This window comes from Schistocerca gregaria, chromosome 4 (assembly GCF_023897955.1).
Source record: "Schistocerca gregaria isolate iqSchGreg1 chromosome 4, iqSchGreg1.2, whole genome shotgun sequence".
Lineage (NCBI taxonomy): Eukaryota > Metazoa > Arthropoda > Insecta > Orthoptera > Acrididae > Schistocerca > Schistocerca gregaria.
Genome location: NC_064923.1, coordinates 119979646 through 120007443, shown reverse-complemented (window position 1 = coordinate 120007443; position 27798 = coordinate 119979646). Strand labels below are relative to the sequence as shown.

The 27798-nt window shown below is 47.5% G+C and overlaps 1 protein-coding gene across 3 annotated transcripts in view; it reads left to right on the top strand.

Moving 5' to 3' along the window:
• Positions 1 to 27798, top strand: part of LOC126267278 (ataxin-3-like) — a 129478-nt gene that overhangs the window by 22813 nt on the left and 78867 nt on the right. For all 3 annotated transcript variants that reach the window (XM_049972347.1, XM_049972346.1, XM_049972348.1), the window contains exon 3: positions 27242 to 27378. In XM_049972347.1, the coding sequence (XP_049828304.1) occupies positions 27242 to 27378 (137 nt within the window). The remainder of the gene's footprint in view (positions 1 to 27241; positions 27379 to 27798) is intronic.

The window sequence follows — 27798 nt, the reverse complement described above, 5'->3', positions numbered from 1 at the left end:
ACTAAATTTAACCACACCTACCCCCCCCCCCCCCCCCCCCTGGGGGGTCGGGGGTTAGAATAGGCCTGCGGTATTCCTGTCTGTCGTAAGAAGCGACTAAAAGGAGTCTCAAACTTTTCGGCCTTGTATGATGGTCCCCTGTTGGGTTTGACCTCCATCTCTCAAAATTTTCCGAAGAGCGAGCCGATTGGGGAAGGGCGCCTTACTTGGTGCATTGTGTCCATCTTGCGATCAGACCTTTCGCCAGCTTATACACCGTTGAACTGCAGTCCTGTCCGCTCTCCATCTCTTGGGCATGACTCTTTTTCTGCATGCAGATAACACCTTGCAGTGTGCAGTGCCTCTTTCTGCACCGACGGCGACCATGGACCACATGTTACCTAACATGCAGCACGGTAGCCAGTCCGTTGTGGTGGGGCCGTCATGTACCCTGTTGGTTGTAGCCCCCTGACAACACAGGGATCGCTCTATTGATGCTTGCGCCGTTAACTCCCCACGTATGCCAAGGAGTAGATGCCTATCCTCCTGGGGTATCGGGACTCCCGGCAACGGTCATCCTGCCAGGTGGCTCTTGCCGTGGCTGGGTGGCGCCTGTGGGGAGGGCCCTTGGTCGGAGTAGGTGGCATCAGGGCGGATGACCCGCAATGAAGCGTGGTACATCGTCTCTCGCTGGTGGCCAGCCGCCAGCAGTCTCTAAGCGTTCTCGGGCTCAGTTTAACGCTCAGAAGTACGATCCGAAAACGTTCCGCTCCCTGGCCACACCGTGGGAGGAATGTAAGTCTCAGGATGGCAGTAGCAGTTATTCACCCCGCTTCTTAGTTTGTACAAGGGTTGATGGGGAGTCTTTTCTCTCCACAAAGCCTCAGTTCTTCGTCGAGCATTTAGAGGACAAGTTTGGGGAGGTGCAGGGCTTGTCAAAAATGCGCTCTGGGTCAGTCCTTATATAAACGGCATCCTCTGCCCAGTCACGACGGTTACTCGCTTGTGACATGTTAGGGGATGTTGCCGTTATGATCACATCCCATAAGAGTTTAAATATGGTCCAGGGAGTTATTTACCATAGGGATCTTCTTTTGCAGTCTGATGAAGAGCTGCGTGCCAATTTAGAGCGCCGAGGTGTACATTTCGTCCGGCGCGTTCATCGGGGTCCGAAGGAAAATCAGATTGCTACCGGTGCCTTCATTTTGGCCTTCAAAGGGGATACATTACCGGAAAAAGTCATGGTGATGGTCTACCGATGTGGCGTTAAGCCCTATATCCCTCCCCCGATGCGGTGCTTTAAGTGCTGGAAGTTCGGCCATATGTCTTCTCGCTGCACTTCCAGCCTCACATGTCGAGATTGCGGACGCCCATCACATCCCAATACTCCATGTGCCCCGCCTCCCATCTGTGTCAACTGCAGGGAGCACCATTCACCTTGCTCGCCAGACTGCCGAATTTTCCCGGAAAGAGCGTAAAATCATCGAATACAAGACCCTGGACCGACTAACCTATACTGAGGCCAAGAGGAAATAAGACAGACTCCATCCTGTGAGAATGACCTCTTCCTACGCTGCTGCTACAACACCAGTGCTATCCCCGTCTGTTTCTCCAATTGTGGCCGGATCGACGAGTAGTAAAACTCCTCCTGCCCCCTCGCCAGTGGGGGGGCTCTACCCACCGGGTTGCTCCTGCGCCACCTACCTCAGGAGCAACACCATCCCACCCATCGGGGACGTCTGTCCCCACTTCTAAGTTGGAGAAGTGTCCAACTTCTTCGGCTTCTCATGCTCGCAAGGGGTCCCTTGGGTCCCTCCCTTCCCAGGTTTCCACCAGCGAGAAGCCTGACGACCGACAATGGCGTAAGTGCCTGCAATTAGCTGGTCGTAGGGCTTCACGATCCTCCTCCATCCCGGAGACTGAATCGGTGAAGCCCTCCCAGCCGGTGCGACCCAAGGAACGGCGTGAGCAACCCAAGAAGAGCTCTCAGCCCAAGGAACTCGCGGTGGCAGCCATCCCACCGCAACCTTCCAGCTCTGCGTCTGAGGATGCGGTGGAGATTCTGGCGTCCGCTGAGGACCCCGATCTCGCCGGTCCATCAGACGCCATGGAAAGCACTATCACAGGTGCTAAATCGGAGGCAGCAGGTGACCCAGCGGCATAATCTCCCTTCCCAGTCCCGTCAAGCCTTTCTCAGCCATGGACAACTCCATCCTCCAGTGGAACTGCAGCGGTTTCTTCCACCATCTAGCTGAGCTCCGCCAACTTATCAGCCTTCACCTTTTCCTCTGCATTGCTCTGCAGGAAACTTGGTTTCCGGCAATGCGAACCCCCGCCTTCCGTGGCTATCGGGGTTATTATAAGAACCGGGCAGCTAATGAAAGGGTGTCTGGTGGCGTCTGCATCTATGTCCTGAACTCTCTTCACAGTGAGTCTGTACCTCTCCACACACCTTTAGAGGCTGTCGCTGTTCGGGTGTGGATGCCACAGGCTGTTACCGTCTGCAGTCCTTACCTTCCACCAGATGGTGATGTCGCGCAGCATGTCCTGGCTGCTCTGATAGCTCAATTGCCTCCACCTTTCCTGTTACTGGGCGACTTTAACGCGGGGTGGGTCAGTGGCAACAGGTCGAGGCGCCATCGTTGAGCATTTATTGGCGCAGCTCGATCTCTCGATCTTAAATGATGGTGCCTTCACACACTTCAGTGTGGCGCATGGCACATACTTCGCCATTGACCTTTCCATCTGTAGCCCTAGCCTCTTACCATCTGTCCAATGGAGAGTGCATGACGAACTGTGTGGTAGTGACCACTTTCTGATCTTTCTGTCACTGCCACAGCGTCAGTCTTCTGGGTGCCCTAGCAGATGGGCTATGAATCAGGCTGACTGGGACTTGTTCTCCTCCACTGCCGCTATTGAGCCTCTCTCTAACGATGCCATTGATGCAGTGGTTCAATCGGTCACCACCGGCATCGTTACTGCCGCCGAATCTGCCATTGCCCGTTCTTCTGGGTCCCTTCGGCGGCGGACTGTGCCTTGGTGGTCGCCTGAGATCGCTGAAGCGATTAAAGCTCGCCGGCGGGCGCTCCAGCATCACAAGCGACATCCCTCAATCGACCACCTTATCGCCTTCAAACGGCTACGTGCGCGAGCCCGCTGCATTATCCGCCAACACAAGCAGGAGTGCTGGGAGCGGTATGTGTCCACCATTGGTCTCCATATCACTCCATCGCAGGTCTGGGCCAAGATTCGCGGCTTCTATGGCTATCGGACCCCTGTCAGTGTCCCTGCGCTCTCACTGAATGGAGCAGTTCGTACTGACTCCGACGTCATTGCAAACCGCTTGGCAGAGCACTTTGCTATGAATTCCGCTTCTGCCAACTACCCCTTGGGCTTCCACTCCATTAAGGAGCGGATAAAACATCGGAGTCTTTCTTTTCGCACTCACCATCCTGAATTGTACAATGTTCCATTCAGTGAGTGGGAATTTCGAAGTGCCCTCGCCGCCTGTCCTGATACCGCTCCTGGGCCAGATACACTGAAACACCTTTCAGTGGACTGCCAGCGACGCCTCCTCGATCTTTACAACCGCATTTGGGTCGAGGGTGAGTTTCCGTCGCAGTGGCGGGAAAGTCTTGTTGTCCCCATTCTGAAACCAGGGAAGAACCCTTTGGAGGTGGACAGCTACCGTCCCATTAGCCTCACCAACGTTCTTTGCAAGTTGCTTGAACGGATGGTGAGCCGGCGCTTGAATTGGGTACTGGAGTCTCGAGGCCTTCCGGCTCCGTCTCAGGGTGGGTTCTGTAAAGGCCGCTCCGCCGCCGACAATCTGGTGAGCCTGGAGTCGGTCATACGTACTGCTTTTGCCCGCCGTCAGCATCTGGTTGCTGTCTTTTTCGACATGCGGAAGGCGTATGATACGACATGGCGTCATCACATCCTTTCTACACTTCATGGGTGGGGTCTTCGGGGCCCTCTGCTGATCTATATCCGCAATTTTCTGTCTCGTACCTTCCGCGTGCACGTCGCGGCCCCATATAGTTCCTCCCAAGTCCAGGAGAACGGTGTGCCACAGGGTTCTGTTCTCAGTATGTGTCTGTTTTTAATAGCTATTAACGGGCTCGCTGCGGCCATGGGAAATACTGTCTCCGCTTCCCTGTATGCTGACGACTTCTGCCTTTAATACAGCTCTATTGGCATTGCAGCTGCTGAACGTCAGCTACAGGGCGCAATCCGCAAGGCGCAGTATTGGGCTGTAGCGCATGGTTTTCAGTTTTCCGCAGCCAAGACCTGCGTTATGCATTTCTGCCGGTGACGCACTGTTCACCCGGAGCCACGGCTTTATCTTGACGGCGAGCTTCTTAAAGTGGTGGAGTCACATAGGTTTTTGGGGATGGTATTTGATGCCCGGTTGACTTGGCTGCCTCATATTCAGCAGCTTAAACAGGCGTGTTGGTGGCATCTAAATGCTATGCGATGCCTGAGCCACACCAGGTGGGGCGCCGACCGATCTACTCTCCTACGGCTTTATGAGGCGTTAATCCAGTCCCGTCTGGACTACGGGAGTCTGACTTATGGCTCAGCATCCCCATCTGCGTTGCGGGTGCTGGACCCAATCCTCCACAGTGGGATACGCCTTGCCACTGGTGCCTTCTGAACCAGCCCTGTGGACAGCATACTTGTGTAGGCAGGTGTCCCTCCACTGCGGTTACGACGCCAACAATTACTGGCTGCTTATGTTGCCCATGTTTTTAGCTTGCCCGGGCATCCAAATTATCATGTCCTCTTCCTGCAGTCATTCATCAGCCAGAACGTCGGCCCAGGTCGGGTTGTCCGATCGCCGTACGCGTCAAACAGCTCCTCTAAGGGGTTGGGTGTTGCCCTGTTCCACCTCCTTTCCAGGCCGCTCTGCGTGTGCCTCGCCCTTGCCTTCGGCTCGAATTGGCACAGGGCCCGAAGGGCTCAGTCCCTCCGGAGGCCTTCCGACGCCGCTTTTATTCCATCCTGGCCACGTATCAGGGCTCTGGCGTTGTCGACACTGACGGTTCGATGGTTGCTGGTCTAGTCGGTTATGCACTAGCTCTAGGGGACCATTCTGAACAACGTTCGTTGCCGGCTGGCTGCAGTGTTTACACTGCTGAGCTGGTCGCCATCTTTCGTGCCCTAGAGTATATCCGCTCCTGCTCAGGTGAGTCCTTCGTTATCTGTAGCGATTCCCTGAGCGGTTTACGAGCTCTCGACCAGTGTTTCCCTTGTTCTCGTCTGGTGATGGCTATCCAGGTGTCCCTGCATACTCTCGCCCGTCGCCGCAGGTCTGTGGTCTTTGTTTGGACCCCAGGCCATGTTGGTATACCCGGCAATGAAACTGTTGACCGTCTGGCGAAAGAGGCCACCAGTGCGCCACCTCTGGAGATTGGCCTCCTAGCGGCTGATTTGCGGGCAGTCTTACGCCGCAAAGTTCTCTCGTTTTGGGATGCTGAATGGTGCAGTCTGACCACCCCTAACAAACTCCGTGCCGTTAAGGACACGATGACTGTGTGGCGGTCATCTATGCGAGCCAACCGCAGGGACTCATTCGTCCTTTGTCGGCTCCGCATTGTCCACACCCGACTCACGCACAGTTATTTATTGTGTCGTGAGGATCCCCCTCTTTGTCGTTGTGGGGCGTCCTTGACGGTGGTCCATATTCTATCGGAGTGCACCCTTTTAACCGTGCTCAGGCAGAGTTTTGCAATGCCTGACACGCTCTCTGCTCTTTTATCAGATGACTCTCCCATGGTGGACTTGGTTTTGTGTTTTATTTGGGCAGGGGGTTTTTATCCTTTAATCTGAGGTTGTTTTTTTTTAGTGTTGATTCTGGCTTTTAGCCTCTGATTTTAAACTGAGTTTTTAAAGTGTTCTTGGTGGTTGGCTATTCCTTTTTTTCTCTACGGTCGGCCAACCACCGTCACACTGTGTGTTTTAATTTGTTTTGCCTGGTCTCTGTCAGAGTATTTCATGTCCTCTTTTGTCTGCTGTCTTTCCTGTTGTTCGTTTTTTATTCTGTTCGGATGGTTTTAGTTTTTATGGAACAAGGGACCGATGACCATAGTAGTCTGGTCCCTTTAATCCCACCAACCAACCATCCAGCCACACCTGCACAACATTCAAACACCTTTTCAGTGCAGTACCTTGAAACACCAATTGAATCAAATGGGATACCATTTTTTACGTACGTGGCTACTCCCCCACACCGCAAAGAGCTCATAGAAAAGCTGCCAGCCAACCTGTATCCTGGTAAAGGAAGCCTCTGAATTATCGCACTTATTTAAGAAGTGTTCAGATATACCAATAATTTCAGAGCCAACATCTATACGCAGTTCACTAACTTTAGAGAGTACCTTGTATATTTTGTTGAAATATACTAATTTCCTCATTACTCGGATACCTAAGCTTTGTTGAAAGTAGTTTCTTCGTTAGAGGCCCATCGTGCCTGTGACTATTTTGGCACATATGCACATCTCCATCCTGTGTCAGTGACGTGTAGCTAAGCTTTAGTTACATCTTAACCCCTTCCTCCCTCTTCCTTACCCTAGTCCTGAACCTCACTCATACGGGTGCTGCTCCCCCACCCCAGCCAGAGAAGTGTCCCACTTCTTCGGCGTCTGCCAGTCAAGGGCGCCCCTCCCGGGACCCCCCCCCCCCCCTTCCCCGCACCTTCCAAGCCAAAAGTCTGCTGCCACATGACAACCAAGAGAACCACCGTCTGTGGGCCCCCAGATCGCCCGCTCGCTTTCTGTTCCATATCTTGCTGCAGCTGGCTCCCTTTTGCAGCACAGACCTCCTCGATTTCAAACAGAAAAGAAGAAGACATGTAAGTCACGGGACAAGGAGCCTCTGGTGTCACCAGAGGTCTCGTCCCCACCTTCGCAACCTGACTCTGACCTGCTGTTCATGGATGTCACCCCCTCTTTGTCGGTGACGGATGGTGACCCAGTGGCATGACTGGTTTTAGCATGTTCACCCTCCATTTGAATCATTGTTATGTGGTTATCCAATGGAATTGTAATGGATATTACAGTCACCTTCCGGAGTGGAAATCCCTTATTTTGTTATACTCTGCAGCTTGTGTGGTTCTACAGGAATCTCATTTTACTGATGATCACTCACTGACCCTCCGTGGGTTCCGTGCTTTCTGACAAAATCGGGTCAGCCCCCTGCCAGCCTCTGGTGGTGTTTGTATGTTGGTCTCTATGAACGTTGCTAGAATGTGGATTTCTCTTCAAACTATATTGGAAGCGGTTGCTGTTAGGGTACACCAGGACTCTGGGGTCACAGTTTGCAATCTTTATCTCCCTCCTGACAGAACTCTTACACCTGCTGCCTTAACTGCCCTTCTTCAGCTACCTCCTCCTGCCTTCCTCTTTCTTGGAGATTTTAATGCTCATCATCCCTTGTGGGGCAGTGCATTTCCATCTAGTAGGGGTCTTCTCATAGACCAGTTTCTTGCAGACCACGACTTATGCCTTCTTAATAATGGCTCCTGTACCATTTCAGTGCTGGTCATGGTACCTTTTCTGCCATTGATCTCTCTCTTTCTTCTCCCTCCCTTCATTACACTGGTCGCCACATGATGGCCTATGCAATAGTGACCACTTCCCGTTGATTCTCTTGCTCCCTTCCTACTCCCCAATGGACAGGTTACCTCGTTGGTCTTTCCAATGTGCCGATTGGCCTCTGTATACTGCACAGGTCATTTTTTCTCCCTCTTTTCTCTTTGTCGGGTTGTATTGATGACTTTCAACGTGACGTGTCTGATTCGATTGTTTGCGCTGTGAGCCTTGTTATCCCACACTCGTCTAGACCATTTCGCCGTTGGCGAGTCCCGTGGTGGAGTACGGCCCTTGCCATTCCATGATTGCTGTAGAGCTTTGCAACACCTTAAGAGGCACCCATCTGCTGCCAATCTTATTACCTTTAAACGCCTAGTGCCAAAGCCCGTTACTTAATCAAATGGAGGAAACAGGTGTGTTGGAAATGCTTTGTTTCTTCCTTTCCTTGGTTCTACTGTCCCTACGTCATGGGTATGGGCTACACTTCACTCTCTCCAAGTTTGCCATTGGAAGTCTACCCTCCCGGGCCTTGCCCTCCGTTTTGCGACCCATTTTGCAAGAGCATCAGCATCAACCTTCTATTTGGCTGCTTTCCTTCATCAGAAACAGTGGACTGAAGCTTCCACCTTATGTTTTACCCCTTGTCAGTCAGAATCTTACAATGAACCTTTTACTGAATGGGAACTTTTTTCCACACTTTCTTCTTCTTATGATGTGGCCCCTGGCCCAGACTCCATTCATAACAAATTGGTTCAACATTTCAGTGCTCCACACCGACAACATCATCTCTGGGTGCTCAACCATATTTGGCTCCAGGGTGACTTCCCTTCTCAATAGAGGGATAGCATCGTGGTTCCCGTCCTTAAGCCTGCTAAGAACCCACTGTCTGTCAAAAGCTATCGGCCAATTAGTCTGACAAACATTGTTTGCAAGTTACTTGAATGGATTGTAGACTGTCAGCTCAATTGGATCTTCGAATCCCGGGATCTATTGTCCCCTTACCAATGCGGCTTACAAGAGGATGGTCTCTGATTGATCATTTACTTCGCTTGGAATCCGCAGTTTGGCAGGCTTTTTCCCAGCGCCGCTATTTGGTTGCAGTATTTTTCGACCTTTGCAAGGCCTATGACACGGCTTGGTGCCATCATATCTTTCTTACACTTCATGAGTCGAGCCTTTGGGGCCCACTCCCGATTTTATTCCGCCAGTTCCTGTTCCCTTGGCCGTTCAGGGTTTGCGTTGGTGCTGCTTTAGTTCTCCACAGATCCAGGAGAATGGCATCCCACAGGGTTCTGTATTGTGTGTTTCTTTTCCTCATTGCTGTAGATGGACTTGTTACCTCCGTCGGTCCTTTGGTCACTCATGCTCTGTATGTGGATGATTTCTGCATTTGGGTTAGTTCCTCTTTGATGCCTTTTCGAGAGCAGCAGCTCCAGGGTGCTATATGGGGTGCCTATGCATGGACCCTTTCACACGGGTTTCAATTCTCTCCTTTAAAATAGCAGGTGGTCCACTTCTGTCACCATACTATGGTCCACCCCGATCTGGAGCTCTACCCTGATGCACTACAATTACCTGTGGTCCCAAAGTTTTGTTTCTTGGGTCTTCTTTTTGACAACAAGCTCACTTGGCAACCTCATATCCGACTTCTGAAGATGCGATGTTTCCATAAACTCAATGTCCTTTGCTTCCTTGCCCACACCTCATGGGGTGTGGATCGTTCCACCCTTCTCCGCCTTTATCAGGCTTTAGTGCTGTCTCGCTTGGACTATGGTTGTGAAGTTTATGGTTTTTGTGCTCCTTCTACACTGCGCATCCTGGATCCCATGCACCATCATGGTATCCGTTTGGCCACCAGTGCCTTCCCTACTAGCCCCATCTCCTGGTTGAAGCTGGGATCCCCCCGCCCTTTCGTTTTGGCGGTCCCAGCTTCTGGTTTCTTATGCAGTCGCTGCCCGCTCCTCTCCCACTCATCCTTCCTATTCTATCCTGTTCCCAGACCAAGGATGTCGCCCACCGGATTCGGACGGGTATACCGGTTGGGCTCCGCCTTGGGTCTCTTCGCCGTGATTATCAGCTTCCTTCTTTTTCCTGTCTTGTTCTCCCATGGAGCCTTCCAGTCAGTAGCCTACATTTTGGTGGAATGCCCCCTTCTTTTGGTTCTTCGTACTAAGTACCGATTCCCCACCCTTTACCATTAATGTTGGCTGACAATTCCCGTATGGTCAAACTGGTTCTCTGTTTCCTCTGTGAAAGCGGTTTTTATTTTCAGTTCTAAGGTTTTTAATGTCCCTGTGGAGCAGGGGCAGGGCGATGGGGGTGTCTCCTACTTTAAGCTGTGTTTGGAGATTCCTGACTCCCCTCTCTGGCCAGTGTCCTCTTTGCTCTCCCTTTTACTCTGTTTTTATCACTTTTTAGATTTGGTTAGTTTCTTTTTACAACACGCACTTCTACATTTTAGCAATTGAACACATTTGAATAGCAGGTGTTCTTGCCAGTACTGCAACAGAGGTGGGATGCCTTGGGGTTGCCCACTTGCTGACTTCCCTCACTTTGTTTTCACCGTTGACAACACAACTGCACTTTTAGGTTTTTTAGCCTTTTACTTTTATCTTTGACTCTTCTGAGATGTAAATCAGTCTGAATGAACCATGTTTGACACAAGGGACTGATGACCTTATGGTTTTGGTCCCTTCAACTCCAATCAACCAACCAATCCTTTTCCCACCTGCGGCAGTTCATCTCCTGCATCAGCAGCCCATATCAGAGGTCACAATTGCGGTTTGTATATGATCCTTTCTCTCCAAACTGGAGTCCTTCCCTGTACCACCTCCACTTGAAGTCCATTCACGTACATCTCCATGGTGTACACCTTGGCCGAAGCTTCGTCTGGACCTTTTGAATGGCCTTAGGACTGCGCCAACCCCGCCACTCTCCGCTGTCACTTCCTCTCGATTCTTGACGTGTTCTGGGGCTCTGAAGTTATTTACACTGATGGCTCAATGGCTGATGGTAATGTTGGCTTCACCTATGTCACAGAGGCCATATTGAACAGCATTTCTTGTCTGCTGGCTGCAGTGTGTTCACTTAAGAGCTTGTAGCCATATCTTGTGCACTTCAGTACATCCGTTCCTGTTCAGGTGAGTCGTTTCTTCTCTTTGCTGACTCCCTGAGCACCTTACAAGCTATTGACTAGTGCTACCCTCGCCATCCTTTGGTATCGAACATCCAGGAGCCCATCTTTGCCCTGGAACAGTTCAGTCATTCAGTGGTGTTTGTGTGGATCCCAGGACACATTGGAATCCCAGGCAGTGAACTTGCTGACAGGCTATGTGGAAACTGCTCCTGAAGATGGGCATCTCTAAAACTGACATGTGTTCTATATTGTGGCGCAAGGTTTTTTGTCTTTGGGAGATGGAGTGGCATAACAATATGCACAACAAACTGTGTTTCATTAAGGAGACTGGGAGTGTGTGGAAGTTTCCCTGCGGGCCCCACACAGGAAATCAGTTGTGCTTCGTCGTCTCCGCATTGGCCATATGTTGCTAACACATGGTCACCTCCTCAGTGTCACTGTGGCTCCCAAGTGACATTTGTCCACCTCTTGCTGGACTGTCCACTTTTAGCCGCTCTGCGGCTGACTTTTAACTTCCCCAGTGTCCTGCCTTCAGTGTGGGGCGACAATGCCTCAACAGCAGCATTAGTTTTATGTTCTGTTAGTGAGGGTGGGTTTTATAATTTGATTTGAGCTTTAGCACATGTCCTTTCTCCCTCCGTGTCCTTCACCCTACGGCTTTTAGGGTGGAGTTTTTAATGTGTTGCAGAGTGGCTGGCTTCTCCTTTCTTTGTTCTCACGCTCAGCCGGCCATGGTAATCTGCTTTCTTGTTTTTAATCTCCTCACCCTGTTTCTTGCATGTGTCTGTGGTTTTCTTGTCCTGTTTTGTACATTGTAGTGTTTGTTGTCCTTCTGTAATTCTTCTGGTTCTTCCTTTCTCATGTTATTGTGCCATACGTCATCTTTGTGTTTTTTCTTTCCCTTAGGTAATTGTTCTACTGGGAACAAGGGACCAATGGCCTCGCAGTTTGGTCTCTTTCACCCCCCCCCCCCCCCCCCTCCTTTTAAACCAACCAACTATATCTCTGCAGCTTTTTTTTTTCTTCAGTGGCCTGAGAACAACAAATTTATTGAGGTGGTGCTGGTAAGTCGATGAGATCTACTTGACATTGGAATTTAGCTCCTTGAACAGCATAGGCTTCACTACTATTCCTTTTTTTCTGACCTTTTTGCTTTTGTAAACAAGGCTCACACAAACTAAGATAAATTTGGACATCCCTGTATGTTATATTATAGAACTCTGACTTCAAACATTTCATCACTCAGTCGCGTCCACCACGACAAGTCATTGTATGAGCCTCATGCAGAATATCAATCAGCTCTTCATCATAAACATAGTATTTAACCTACCTTCTTCAGTTACAGGTTGTATTAATTTGGTTACTCCATTCACGTCCAGCACTTCATATCTCTTTAAAAAATTGTAGTCGTTGCCTTGCTGATAAGTGACTTGTACTTTTCTCTGTCCAGGAAGACAGGATTTCAACTGAGATTTCCCTGTTCCGCTCTAAGGTATTCATAGAACTTCACTGATTCAACCATAGCTGAACTGATGTGAACTGTAACTGCACTACTGCCAACCACAGCTGCACTACCGTAAACCATATCTGCACTACTATCAACCATAACTGCACTGCTGTATGACATAACAGTAACAAGCTGATGACAATTACATTCATGCTGATGCATTGTAGCACTCTTGGACGCACTGTTAATAACCCCGGAGCCTTCACTAGTGGATAATATGCTACTGTACACTTTCCCTTGCCGAGTACAGTGATGGTTGACCTTCACTAGTGGATGTGTTTTTTTTTTCAGTTTATGATAAGTTCTCACTGATCATTTTAATGATGGTGTACATCCTCTAGGGAAGGTTTACCTTTCCACTATAACATGTATATATTGACGGTATTGTAAGTGCACACAACTTTTTAAATAGATGGTTTGTAGGTAATCTTAGGAGAACTATTTGACAAGATTCAAATAGCTCTTTTCTGTACTGTAAAAATATCATTTAAATGGCTCTTTAGTTTTATCAAAAAAAAAAAAAAAAAAAAGAAAAAAAAGAAACTATCCACAAGCTACAAGGGACTGTAAGTATACAAAGTAACCCATTCTAGGACCTTTTGAGGACTGTACTTTAGATATGATTCTCAGGGCAAAACATGCAGAGCTGAGTCTCTGGGAGAGTTTTGCTATGTGATATTTACAGTTTTCTTGCTCAGCATAGATTCCTGACAGTTTTCTGCATCATATTGTTTCTAATTGATTTATGTCCAATACCAGTTGGAGATCATATTTTTTTAATTTTTTTAAAAAATTGAATATAATTTGTTTTCTTCTATTGGCAGTGAATCATGAATATAGGGGCTTGAGAACATGATCAGTTGTTGAGGATGATTTCCTTAACAAGACTCACTATTACACTAGGATCGTTTGCAAACACAATCTTGATAGCCGTTTGAGGTCTGTCATTTATGTAAATAGGGAGAAGAGAGCCCAACACACCACCCTATGATACACCTATTAAATCCTATAACTAGAGACCAGATTATATGCATCATGGGAACCTTAAAATATGCCTGCAAATATGCATGAAAAATGTTTGAAAATGAATGAAAAGTGTCGAAATATGCAGGCTCAGATAGTAAAAATTTGTGGTTACTGCTTGCATTATATCTCAAACTCAAACCTGCACATATCACTTATGAGGAAGAGCACCGGCCACGCAAAAAATCGGTACATATACACTCCTGGAAATTGAAATAAGAACACCGTGAATTCATTGTCCCAGGAAGGGGAAACTTTATTGACACATTCCTGGGGTCAGATACATCACATGATCACACTGACAGAACCACAGGCACATAGACACAGGGAACAGAGCATGCACAGTGTCGGCACTAGTACAGTGTATATCCACCTTTCGCAGCAATGCAGGCTGCTATTCTCCCATGGAGACGATCGTAGAGATGCTGGATGTAGTCCTGTGGAACGGCTTGCCATGCCATTTCCACCTGGCGCCTCAGTTGGACAAGCGTTCGTGCTGGACGTACAGACCGCGTGAGAGGACGCTTCATCCAGTCCCAAACATGCTCAATGGGGGACAGATCCGGAGATCTTGCTGGCCAGGGTAGTTGACTTACACCTTCTAGAGCATGTTGGGTGGCACGGGATACATGCGGACGTGCATTGTCCTGTTGGAACAGCAAGTTCCCTTGCCGGTCTAGGAATGGTAGAACGATGGGTTCGATGACGGTTTGGATGTACCGTGCACTATTCAGTGTCCCCTCCATGATCACCAGAGGTGTACGGCCAGTGTAGGAGATCGCTCCCCACACCATGACGCCGGGTGTTGGCCCTGTGTGCCTCGGTCGTATACATTCCTGATTGTGGCGCTCACCTGCACGACGCCAAACACGTATACGGCCATCATTGGCACCAAGGAAGAAGCGACTCTCATCGCTGAAGACGACACATCTCCATTCGTCCCTCGATTCACGCCTGTTGCGACACCACTGGAGGCGGGCTGCACGATGTTGGGGCATGAGCGGAACACTGCCTAACGGTGTGCGGGACCGTAGCCCATCTTCACGGAGACGGTTGCGAATGGTCCTCGCCGATACCCCAGGAGCAACAGTGTCCCTTATTTGCTGGGAAGTGGCGGTGTGGTCCCCTACGGCACTGCGTAGGATCCTACGGCGGTGCACAAATGCTGCGCAGCTAGCGCCATTCGACGGCCAACACCGCGGTTCCTGGTGTGTCTGCTGTGCCGTGCGTGTGATCATTGCTTGTACAGCCCTCTCGCAGTGTCCGGAGCAAGTATGGTGGGTCTGACACACCGGTGTCAATGTGTTCTTTTTTCCATTTCCAGGAGTGTAGAAAGCTGATACCATTTTCTGAATACTTTTGAGTAGAGGTTAGAAAAGGGGGGGGGGGGGCATTCTGGGATTATTTTCTAAAAATTTGGGGGATGCATACCGTGTTTCAAGAACTGTTCCTTCTGTGTTGTTGTTGTCGGTAATAAGCAGATGTGATGCAAGTGAGTCACAGCGAAACAAGTTCGAGGTGTATCGGACGCAGAGGGGCACACTCAAAAACTCCCTAATATTTTATTTAAAAAAACATAGTCGTGAATTTTTTTTAACAGCATCAACTATTAATTAATACTTTTGGACCAAAGCATCATTTACAATTTATTTTACATTTTTCTACTGTTGTAAACATAAATGACCAAGTACTGTTCCAAATGTTCGATAGTAACATTGTGTCTTCGATCACTCAAGCCATTTTTATTAGTAGAAAAGCACCAGTCTACACCAACTGAGGTAACTGGGCAGGATTTGAATTTGGGTGCTGTGATGGCACTTACTGTTTGTGGTAAAACTCCACCCATCCCATTAAATATCAATTTGGCACCACGGTTCAAGGCCTGGGTTATTATTTAAAATGTTTTCAAACTTTCCTTCGAGTTTTCGTGGGAACACCTCAGGTAGTGAGAAGTTCACTAGAATAATTTTATTCATTAACTGAATAGATTCATTCCACACCAAACCTTGAGTTTCAAGCTTTTTAATACTTGCAGGTGTATGGGAAATGTCTTTTTAATACTGAAATCATTAAAAGCTTCCTTGCACTGGCAAACTGCCAAAGCCACTGCACTATCAAAGTTGTTTACTAGCCCTCTAATGGCCTCGAAATGTTTATTGTAAAACAACACAGTTTTGACTCACGTGCCTCAATGAATTACAACTGGTTCGGGAGGTAAAGGCACATTTGGTAGTTTCTCTTTGTGAGTTTGATGCGAGCAGGAGCCTTTAGCAACACTTTCTTTGTGGATGAAATCGGTTTGTTTATGAACGTGGAACACACTTTGTCAAGGTGATGTACTTCATGAGCAAAGCACGTCACATGAATCGAATTGGGATAAAATGCTCTGAGGGCGGTCTTTTCCTGCTTTGATCATTAAGGGAGCAGCATCAGAAATAAACACAAACACCCTTTCATCTGTATGGGATTCTGGAAATTTTTTTCTAGTACCCTCATTCACATATCTAGCTATCGTAGAATGATTTACTTTTTCAAGTTTTTTGCGGGCTGATAAATAGGAAGAAGGCCCTTCTTTTAAAGCACCAACAATTTGCAATGTAATGGCCACAAGTGTTTGTAGTTTTGTCACTTGAAATCCAGATAATGCTGTCCTTAGTTCATTGCATATTTCTTCCAGAACATTTATGTAAAATGTCAGTATGTAATTTTTATGCAATGTTGATTCATCTGGTATATTTTGAGTTGAGCAATATTTGCACAGGAAGCCTTTGAGAATAGGGTTTGTAAGTTTGTGAGGAGGAATATTGCTTGCAGTGAATGCTGATCCATCTAAAATTGACTTTTTTGGTTACCTTTGTACAATCCCTGCTACTGCAACTAACTGTTGTCAGAACACTCAACAATATAAAACAATTCCGTCATATGTAAATGTTCCGGGATGGTCAGCTATCCACGAAACGACGTTTCTTTTTTCGGGCACCATGGTGCGCAACACGTTACACATTACATGTTGTAAACACATTCAGCTGTGTACAAGTAAATAGAAAGCTAAACTGAAACTATGGACATGTGACTAAAAGCTTGTGTAGTTTAGTTTAATTGTTGCGGACACATACGGTATGACAGCAGAGGGGCTTAATCGGAGTGCGCGGGCGAAGGAGTATTGATTCTGCCTCTTCCTCTTCTGTAATGATTTCATAGGCAGTTGCCTCTTGGTTAGCAATTGCACACAGTTCTAGGTCGCAGTCAATCTGTGAGACATCAAAACGAGAGCGACGTAGAGACTGCCTGTCAAAAGTTTTAAACTATTGTAAACATTGAGTGAAAATATGCATTGTCACTAGTTTTTAGTTAAAAGATGCAATAACCGATGAAAATGAGCCAAATATGCAAACGCATATAATTCAATCTCTGCCTATTACTTAGTCGTTATCTAGGTATCAAATTATTTCATCTGCGTTATCCTTTATTGCAATTTCTGTGCTTCTACCTGATTGAAAGCCGTGTCATTACTTTCCCATGTGAGGCTGCTAGTTCATCCTCATTTAACAAAAATTTATTAATTTTTCTTCTACCAGAAAAAGTACCACTGTTTGACCTATTATGATACAAATGTTTCAAGCTCATCCCCTATTGCAGCCATCATTTTTTTACTTTCTCTGGTATTCCAAACAACTAGTAAGGCACTGTCCCGTACATTGTTGCACCTACATCTGCAAATGTTTATAACAAGGATATTTCTTATTTATTCAGCAGTGGGAAATATTGTAAAACAATGGAAATTTGTGGTTAGCTGTGAACCTTCAACACACTGCTACCCAAGTTGTACAGGCGTTCTAGGTTTCATAAAGATGCACTAAAAGCCTAAGGTTTAATTAAAACAAATGCTTGGATGAAGGTATAAAGAACATAGAACCCAAAGTAACTGAAGTAAAGTAGTTGTTGAGTGGTGAACTAGAACCTGCTCAGAAGAAAAGGGAACTCTGAGACTATACTTCTGAAAAGTTTTCCTTTCAGACAAATTGTTAGAAATGTATGTACAATGACTTATTGCCTAACTTAATGTATAGTCATATTGTGGAAATATTTTGTTCTAAATGTGTGTACTGTATGTATAATTCAGCAGATTTTATTTATAATTCAGAAACACTTAAACTTTACTTGTACACACAGAAAACACACGTACATATACCAATACTCCACACAGTTCCAACTAGATACACAGTGCCTGTGCTACATTTCTGCAGGTGGCCTGTGTAGGGATGGATGTTGTTAAGTGGGGTAGGTAGAGGCAGGAAGAGGGATTGGGTGTGTGGCTACTATGCATGTCATGCATTGTTGTCAGAGCCAATGGGGAGCACCAGTTCTGTTCTTTTTCACTCCCCTCCCCCCCCCCCCCCCAACTTAATGATCTGTTATCGAGTTCCCCTTATAACTACCTAATGCATTCACTCATCCATTTCCTATGTCATTTCCCATTTTCCCTAGCATCATCCCTATGCCATGGACATCTGCTCCATTTATATGCTGAATTATATCCCATAACCTGGCTGAAATTCAGCTCCACACCCTGTTCCTTAATGCTGCCTAAGCCATGGAATCCCCTCCTCCTCCACCCCAGTGGCCTCAATATAAAAATTGCCTTGTCTGGATCTCAGTCCTTTTTGGCAATGACCTTCATGTTTTCAGATTCCGCCAGTCCCTCTCCATCACAAATCTGGTGCTGCAGAACTACTTGTCCATGGCACAGACATCCAAGATTTGCCTCTGCTCCCACCCCAAGATACTCTTTCTGTGCAATCCTTAATAAATCCAGCGCATCTCTGGAATTGAAACCCTTGCACTCTGACACCTTGAAGAGCATTTCAGACATCCTGTCCATAAATTGTCCAATCTGTTGACATCCGACTCCTGCTTTGGATCACCACTATCTATCAACACCTATCCTGCTCACAGTGAATGCCCTTGTCAATCCCTCATTATATCCAGGTCCTGCCGAGTTGACCTTTTTCAACTTACCATAGCCTCCAAAACTACCTCCCAACACTCCACAAAATCCAAAAAGCAAGAAACTTGTCCTTACAAAACGTCAGTACCACAGTAGTTTTAGTCTTATCCAAAGGCCTCATCTTCAACTCCAAACACAAGTTTAACCATGTTGGACTTGTCCAAGATCTTTTTTCCTCCTCCCGAGCCCTACAGTGGAACTGCTTCTTTGCCACCAATCCCTCCGACCTAACCCAGCCTAATCCCAACTTTGAATCTTGCCTCTTCCAGATTTTACTACCATCCAGTCTTAACCCTCCCCCTTCCCCACCCCTGATCATCAAGAAAGTCCTTACCTCCAACATAGCCTCACCATATTTCCACAGGTCCCTTCCTAAGGACAATAACCCCTCAGTAGAGGAATGAACAGCCTTACATGACCATGAAATAGATCCTGGCCAAATGACCATCCTGCAGATGAAGGATCCACAACTCTCAGAAGGCCCCTGCCAACTGTCTGACTCGTTCACCTACAAGCTCTGCCATAGTGATCCCATCCTACAAGTCCAACATAAGTTAAACTTCCTACTGAAATCCATAGGTTCCTCTCAGAACCTATCCCCAAGTCCTCCTCCCTCCTCAAACTAGCAACATCCTGCACCCTTAACTCCTGCATTCTCCCCAAGATCCACAAACCTAATAATTCTATGCCCCCATTGAAGCTAGCTATTGTCCTTCTAATCAAATAATTGCTGCTTTTGTTGAAAAACACCTCCAACCAGTTGCCCAAAATCTAGTCTTCTGCATCAAAGATACTGAACACTTTCTTCACCGATTCCACCAGCCCCATCCCTTTATTTCTTGGAGTTTACTCGTCACTGTTGATGCCACCTCCCTATACATCATCATCGCTCATGCCCATCGCCTTGTTGTTATTGAACACTATCCTTTCCAATGTCCTTCAGACTCCAAATACACTGTCTCATTCCTTAAACACTTCACCAACTGTATCCTGATGTACAACAACCTTCCCTTCGAAGGAAAGGTATACAGACTAATCCATAGTGCAGTCAAGGTCACCTGCGTGGCACCCTCCAATGCCAAAATGTTTGTGGGCCATATATAGGAAATCTTTTCAGCCTCCCAAAACTCCAACCTACCCTGCCTGGTCCAGGTTCGTTGATGATGTCTTCACAAGCTGGACTCATGGTCAAGACACAGTATCCTCATTCTTTCACAACCTCAACATTTGCTCTCCCACAGAGCTCACCTGGTCTTCCACAGCACGACTTGCAATCTTCCTATACTGTTGATTTCTACCTCTCTGATGACCCCATCGGCATTTCTGTCCACTTTGAACCCATTAACCACTAACAGTAGCTTCAATCCAACAGCTACTGTTGCTTCCACACCAGAAAGGATGTTCCCACCACCACTACCACCACCACCACCACCACCACCTACTCCAGTCAGGTCACTACATCACCTATCCCATAAAAGGCAGCACTACCTGTGAAACCAGTCATGTAATCTACCAGCTAAACTGCAACCACTGTTCTGCATTCTATGTAGGCATGACAACCAATGAGCTGTCTGTCCACATGAATGGCCACTGACAAACTGTGTCCAAGAAACAAGTGGACCACCCTGTTGCTGAATACACCAACAATCATGATATCCTTCACTTCAATGACTGATTCACAGCCTGTGCCATATGGATCCTTCCCACCAACACCAGCTTCTCTGGATTGTGTAGGAGGGAACTTTCCCTGCAGTACATCCTATGTTCCCGTAATCCTCCTAGCCTCAACCATCGTTAGTCACTACCCTCACCCATCCAGCCCTACCCCCAGCAGGTCTGGGTGTTAGAATAGGCCCAAGGTATTCCTGCCTGTTGTAAGAGGAGACTAAAAGGAGTCTCTCATGTTTTGGCCTTCATGTGATGGTCCCCTGTAGGGTTTGACCTCCATTTTTCAAAATTTTCTCGCCGAGCGAGCTAATTGGGGAAGGACGCCGTACATGGTGCGTAGTGTCCATCATGCGCTGAGGCCTCTCGCATCCTTCAACAACATGGATCTGCTCTTAAGCTCATTCTCCAGCTGTTGGGTGAGGTCAACCTCCTAGGTGCATTTTCCTCCATCCCCTGTGCAGTATCGCTTTCTGCACTGTCGACGATAATGGACTTCGTAGCTCATTTGTGCCCAATATCCAGCACAGCAGCCAGTATGTCATGATGGGGCTGCCATGTACGCTGTTGGCTATAGTCCCCTGACCACGCAGTGATCACTCTGCTGATGCCTAGGCCATCAACTCCCCATGTATGCCAAGGAGAAGATGCCCATCACCCTGGGGCATCGGGACTCCCAGCAATGGCCACCCTGCCAATTGGCCTTTGCTGGGGCTGGGTGGCACCTGTGGGGAGGGCCCCTGGTCAGAGTGGCTAGCATTAGGGCAGATGACATGTGATGAAGTGGAATACGTCATCTCTTGCTGGTGGTCAAACACCAGCAGAGTCTAAGCGGTCAAGGTCTAACTTCAGTGCTAAGAAATATGACCCCAAATCATTCCCCAACCCAACCACACCAGGGGAGGAATTTCAGGCTAAGGATGACAGTGAAGCTTGTTCACCATAGTACCTCGTATGTACAAGAGTTGATGAGGAATCTTTCTTGTCAATGAAACCTCAATTTTTTGTGGAGCATTTAGAGGACAAATTTGAGGAGGTGGAGGGCTTGTCCAAAATGCAGTCAGGGTCGGTCTTGATCAAAACAGCATCCTCTGCTTAGTCTCAGGCACTACACACCTGTGAGAATCTGGGGGATGTTTCTGCTTCCATCATGCCCCATAAGGGCTTAAATATGGTCCAGGGTATCATATTTCACAGGGATTTTCTTTTGCAGTCTGACGATGAGCTGCATGCCAATTTAGAGCGGCAAGATGTCCATTTCGTCCGGTGCTTCCAGAGGGGTCAAAGGAATAATCAGGTTGCCACCAGTGCCTTCATCTTGGCCTTCGAGAGTGATACATTACCCTAGAAGGTCAAGGTTGTGGTCTACTGCTGTGACGTAAAGCCATATACCCCTCCTCCTTGCGGTGCTTTAAGTGCTGGAAGTTCGGCCATTATGTCTTCCCACTGTACTTCCAGCGTCACCTGTAGGGATTGTAGATGTCGTTCACATCCCAATACTTCCTGCACCCCGCCTCCCATCTGTGTCAACTCCGGAGAGCACCATTCGTCTTGCTCCTCAGACTGCAGGATTCTCCAGAAAGAAAGAAAAATAATGGAATAAAAGACCCTGGACTGACTGACCTACACTGAGGCTAAGAGAAAATATGAGAGGCTACATCCTGTGCATATGACATCAACCTTCACTGCCACTATGACAACGTTTCTACCATCTTCCATTCCGCTGTTTACAGTTCTCATAGCTGTCAGACTCCAGCTGCCCCCTTGATGGTGGGGGCACTTCCCTCCCTGTTGCTCCTGCACAACCTACTTCAGGAGCAACCCCCCCACCCCCCACCCCCCAAACAATCGGGGTGTCAGTCCCAACTTCTCTGTCGGAGAAATGTAAGTCTTCTTTAGCTCCTCTTGCCTTGGGTCACTCCCTTTCCAGGTTCCTACCAGTGGCAAAGCTGACATCCGCCAGTTGCTGAAGCAACCACAGGTAGCTGGTCATATGGCTGCATGGTCCTCCTCAGACCCTGAGATTGAATCAGTGAAGCCCTCCCAGCCAGACAAATTTAAGGAGCAGCGAGAGAAACCTAAAAAGAAAAGACCCCCAAGAACCAAGGCACTGTGGTGGCACCCACACCACAACTTTGTGTCTGTGGATGAGGTGGAGATTCTGGCGTCCGCTGAGAACCTAGATCTTGCTGGGCCCTCAGACACATTGGATGTCGATCGCACAGGTACTCATTTGGTGGCAGCAGGTGACCGTGAGGCGTAGACTGCCACATTTAATGTTTCATGCTTTCCCAGTCTCACATCCAAGTAATCCTCCAGTGGTATTGTGGCAGTTTTTTCCACCACCTAGCTGAGCTACGGCAATTGTTAAACATTACATCTGCTTTCTGCTTTGCCCTTCAGGAAACCTGGTTCCCAGCAGTGCCCTCCGCGGCTATAAGGGAAATTGCAGGAACTGTAGCGACTATAGTTGAGTGTCAGGTGGAGTTTTCGTCTATGTCCTGAACTTAGTATGTAGAGAACCTGCGCCCCTCCAAACCCCTCTTGAAGCTGTGGCTGTCAGGATAAGTACGACACAGGAAATAACTGTCTGGAATGTACAGCTTCCTCCAAATGGTGCAGTACCCTGAACGTATTGGCTACACTGATTGATCAACTCCCTAAACCTTTCAGATTTCTGGGACATTTTAACACATAACCCCGTGTGGGGTGGTACCATGTTTACTGGCCGAGGTAGGGAGGTCAAAAATGTACTGTCACAACTCAACCACTGCCTCTTACATATAGGTGCCTGGACATATTTGGCCATTGATCTCTCAGTTTGCAGTCCTGGCCTTCTCCTATCTATCCACTGGAGAGCACATGATGTGTGTGGTAGTGACCACTTCCCCATCTTCATGTCACTCCCCAGGTGTCATGCCCATGGATGCTTACCCAGATGGGCTTTAAACAAGGCAGACTGGGGAGTCTTCACCAATGCTGCCGCCAGTGAATCCCCCCCACATGGGTGCCATCGATGTTGTTGTTGATCAGGTCACTACAACGATTGTTTCTGCGGCGGAAAACGCACTCCCTAGTTCTTTAGGGTGCCCCTAGCGAAATACAATCCCTTGGTGGTCGCCGGAAGTCACTGAGGCAATTAAAGAGTGTCAGTGATCTCTACAGGGACATAAGCAGCACCTTTTCCTACAGCAGCTCTAGGGGCATAGCCTTTAAGCAGCTTCGTGCCCGCATTCGCCTGCTTATAAAACGATGGAAACAGGAGTGTTGAGAGAGGTCTGGACAAAGTTGAGACATCTTTTTGCGAACCAGACCCCCAACAGGTTTCCTTGGCATTAACATCAATGGTCTGTTATCTACCGACACGATTGCCGAGCACATTTCTGAGCACTGTGCTCGAGCCTCTGCGTCGGAGAACTGCCCCCCCCCCCCCCCCCCCACCCTTTCGCACCTTCAAATGGCGGATGGAAAGGAAAGTCATCTCATTCAATACACACCACAGTGAACCATATAATGCTCCATTTACAGAGTGGGAATTCCTCAGCACCCTTGCACATTGCCCTGACACAGCTCCTGGATCGGATCGGATCCACAGTCATATGATTAAACATCTCTCGTCTGACTACAAGCGACTTCTCCTCATCATTTTCAACTGGATCTGGTGCGATGGGGTCTTTCCATCACAATGGCAGGAGAGCACAATCATTCTGGTTCTCAATAGCTACCAGCCCATCAGCCTCACCAACTTTCTTTGTAAGCTGCTGGAACGTATGGTGTGTCGGTGGTTGGGTTGGGTCCTCGAGTCACATGGTCATGGGCCCGTGTCGAGGCAGCTTCCACCAGCGTCACTCTACCACTGATAATCTTGTGTCCCTCGAGTCTGCCATCCGAACAGCCTTTTCCAGAAGCCAACATCTGGTTGCCATCTTTATTGACTTACGTAAAGCACATGACAAGACCTGGTGACAACAAATCCTTCCACATTATAGCTGGGGGTCTCCAGGGCCAGCGCCCAGTTTTTATCTAAAACTTCCTGTCTGTCTGTACTTTCCGTATTCAAGTCGATGCCTTCCATTGTTCCCCTGCATTCAGGAGAATGGCGTTCCGCAGGGCTCCATAGTGGGTGTGTGGCTATTAACTGTCTAGCAGCAGCTATAAGGCCATCAGTCTCACCTTCTCTGTACATTGATGACTTTTGCATTTCGTACTGCTCCAAAGCCCATAGTTTATTATTTGCAGCCTTAAAGTCATGTGTCACGCATTTCTGTTGGTGTCGCACCATTCATCCAGAACCAGAGCTTTACCTTAATGACGATTCACTCACTGTAGTGGAGACATATTGATTCTTAGGACTGGTGTTTGACTCCCAACTGACTTTGCTACCTCACCTTCATCAGCTTAAGCGGAAGTGCTGGCAGCACCTCAATGCCCTCCGCTGCCTGAGCAACACCAACTGGGCTGCAGATCGCTCTATGCTGCTGCAGCTCTACAGAGGTCTTGTTCAATCCCACCTTGTCTATGGGAATCTGATTTATGGTTCAGCGGTGTCCTCAGCGTTGTTTCCTCGACCCAGTGCACCACTGTGGCGCCTGCCTAGTGATGGCAGCTTTTAGAAAGAGCCCGGTGACCAGTGCCCTATTGGAGGCCGGAGTCCGTCCATTGAAGGTTAGGTGTGCACAACTGCTCACCACTTACTTTGCACACACTTGTAGTTCTCCTGCGCATCTGAATTACCGTCTCCTTTTTCCAACCACATTGGCAGCCCAGGTCAGGGCTTAAGATCATGGTTCGCACCTGGCCCCTTCTGTCTGAACTGGAGTCCTTCCCGTTACCAACTCCCTTAGAGGTCCATTCATGTACACCTCCATGGTGTACACCTAGGCTACATATTCTTCTGGACCTTTCTCATGGCCCTAAGGACTCTGTTCACTCTGCGGCCCTCTGCTGTTACTTCCTCTCGATTCTCGGCATGTACCGTGGCCATGAAGTGATTTAAACCTACGTCCCGATGGCTTTGCGTGTGTTCATGGAGGACATATTGAACAGCACTCCTTGCCAGATGGCTCCAGTGTTTTCACTGCATAACTGGTGGCCGTATCTCGTGCTCATGAGTACATCAGCTCGTGCTCTGGCAAGTCATTTCTCCTGTGTACCTTCTCCTTGAGCAGCCTCCAAGCTATCGACCAGTGCTACTCTTGCCAGCCTTTGGTAGCATCCATTCAGGAGCCCACCTATGCCTTGGAACGGTCCCGTCGTTCAGTGGTGTTTGTGGGGCGCCCAGGCCACGTCAGAATCTTGGGTAATGAACTTGCCGACATGCTGGCCAAACAGGCTACACAGAAACCACCTCTGGAGATGGGCATCTCTGAAACTGACCTGCGTTCTATCTTATGCTGCAGGGTTTTTTGGCTTTGGAAGACTGAATGGCATTACAGTACACACAACAAACTGTGTGTCATTTAGGAGACTATGAATGTGTGAAAGTCTTCCATGTGGTTCTCTCACAGGGAATCGGTTCTCCTCTGCCAGCTCCTCATTGGCCATAAGAGGCTAACACGTGGTTACCTTCTCTGTTGCGAGGACCCACCCCAGTGTTGCTGTGGCTCACAGATGATGTTTGTCCACTTCTGGGCGATTATGCCTCAACAGCAGTTTTATTCTTGAAGGTGGGTTTTGTCATTTGATCTAAGTTTTAGCAGATGTCCTGTGTCCGTCTGTGTCCTCCACCCTAGTGCTTTTATGGTGGAGGTTTTTATGTGTTGCAGTGTGGCTTGCTTCTCCTTTTTATTCTCATGGTCAGCCAGCCATGGTAATCTGCTCTCTTGTTTTGATCTCTTCTATGTGGTTCATGCGTCTCTGTGGTTTTCTTGTCAGATTTTGTCCATTTTAGTGACATTCTTGTGGTTTTCTTATGTCTTCCAGCTGTGTTTAGTATGTTTTGATTATTTTACTCCCACCCTTGTGGAATTATTTTAATCGGAACGAGGGACTGATGACCTAGCAGTTTGGTCCCTCCCCCCTCTTTTAAACACAACCAACCAACCTACCTACCTCTTCCCTGTTCCCATTCCAGCACTACACAGCAGTCATTCCACCATCACACCCAGCCTTTTTATTTCTCTCCTTTTCCACACTTCCCTCCCACTCCCCCCCCCTCCCCCTCCGCACCACGCCCCTGCAGCACTTCACTGTCTGCCACCCCACCATACTATCCTTCCCCCTCCCTGCCGCAGCCTCACAGTGTGGTTTCAGTTGCCTGTGACTGCAGTTGTGTTTGTGTGTGTGTTTGTGTGTGTGTGTGTGTGTGTGTGTGTGTGTGTTGTTGACAAAGGCCTTAACGGCCGAAAGCTTTTATTGTGAGAGTTTTTTTTGTTGTGCCTATCTGTGAGTCAGCATCTCTGCTACATGAGGGATGTATTACAAAGACAAGGATAGGATAAGCTTGTAATGTGACTGGAGTAGGTCTTCCACAGGGGTATGACCCATGTGGCAAGGGGTTGGGAGTAGGTGTGGTGTAAGGGAGGATTAGGACATTGCATACATAGCTTAGGTGGATGGCAGAATACCACTTGGGAAGGATTGTGGGTAGAATGTTCCTCATTTCCGAGAACAATGGTAGAAGTTCAGATCTTGATAAAGGATGTGGCTCCAGTTGTTACAGTCTGGGACAATATTGGGTGATAGTGGCTGCTCCTTTGCAACTGGTTCCTAGGTGTGTATTAGGAACAATTTTGTAGTCATAAGGTGATAAAGAGCGGTATCAAGAAGATGATATTTTACATAAATTATTATTATGCAATAAAATTAATGGTTGTTAAGCTCAAAGATGCCAAAGAATGAGATTTTCAATTTCTTGGTTAAGTATTGAAATAGTTGCTTCTCCAGTTCATTTCACATCACTTACTTGCTATGAAGACTCCTTGAAATTTATTTAGAACTTCCAAATAAAATGTTGTTGATTGTTAGGCAGTGCTATTTTTCTCTTAATCACCCAATATATTGGCCCTACTCTTAGGATTTTCGTCTGGTGTTATTCAGAAGAAAAAAGAACACATCGTAATAATCAGAAAGTAAATGGAATTAACAGTGGCTACAAAATTGTGCAGACTTATGTTTTAAAGTTAACTACACGAAGCTGTGTAATTTTTCCTTGACTGAACCAACAGTGTGTTCGTTTATATATATTTTTCTGTTATATAATTTGGAAACTGGCGTATCTTCTTGTTCAGCTTCTTGTTAAAGTCGCTGTGTCAGTATGTAAGTGGATGTGTATTTACATTAACACTAGTAATGAGAGTGTTTGAGATACTACTGTTTGATTTTTGTTTCAGCAACCTTCTGGAAATTATGATGACAGTGGGTATTTCTCAGTTCAAGTAATAAGCAGTGCTCTTGAAGTTTGGGGTCTGGAACTTGTACCATACAACAGCACAGATGAACGAGCTTTGGAAGCCCAGAGATGCCCAGGGTAAGTGCCTCCCATGAAGAGCTAAAGACGTGCATTGCACATGAGCCGTATTGCTTGTTTTTGTTCAATTTGTATTTAATGTCTGTGTATATAAGTAGGTGAGAATGTGGTGTTAACATTGGAGAAAGAGGATGAAATTGCAATGCCTAGGGCTTACTGCTTAGTGCATTTCTGCTGAGCATGAAGTGTTAAACACTTCCACCCAGGGCAGTATGGGAGAATATTTAAAGACTATACAGTTGCACTTCACTCCCAACACTGGCATTTTACTGAATGTCGTCACACATGATAAAAATATATTCTAATCACAAGACAGTAAAGAACATTGTCAGTTGCTAAGGAGAGCACATATTTATTATTTTAGTAGGTATTCCGTCCATTGAAAACTTTGGACCCCTGTAAGAACAAAATTTGAAACTT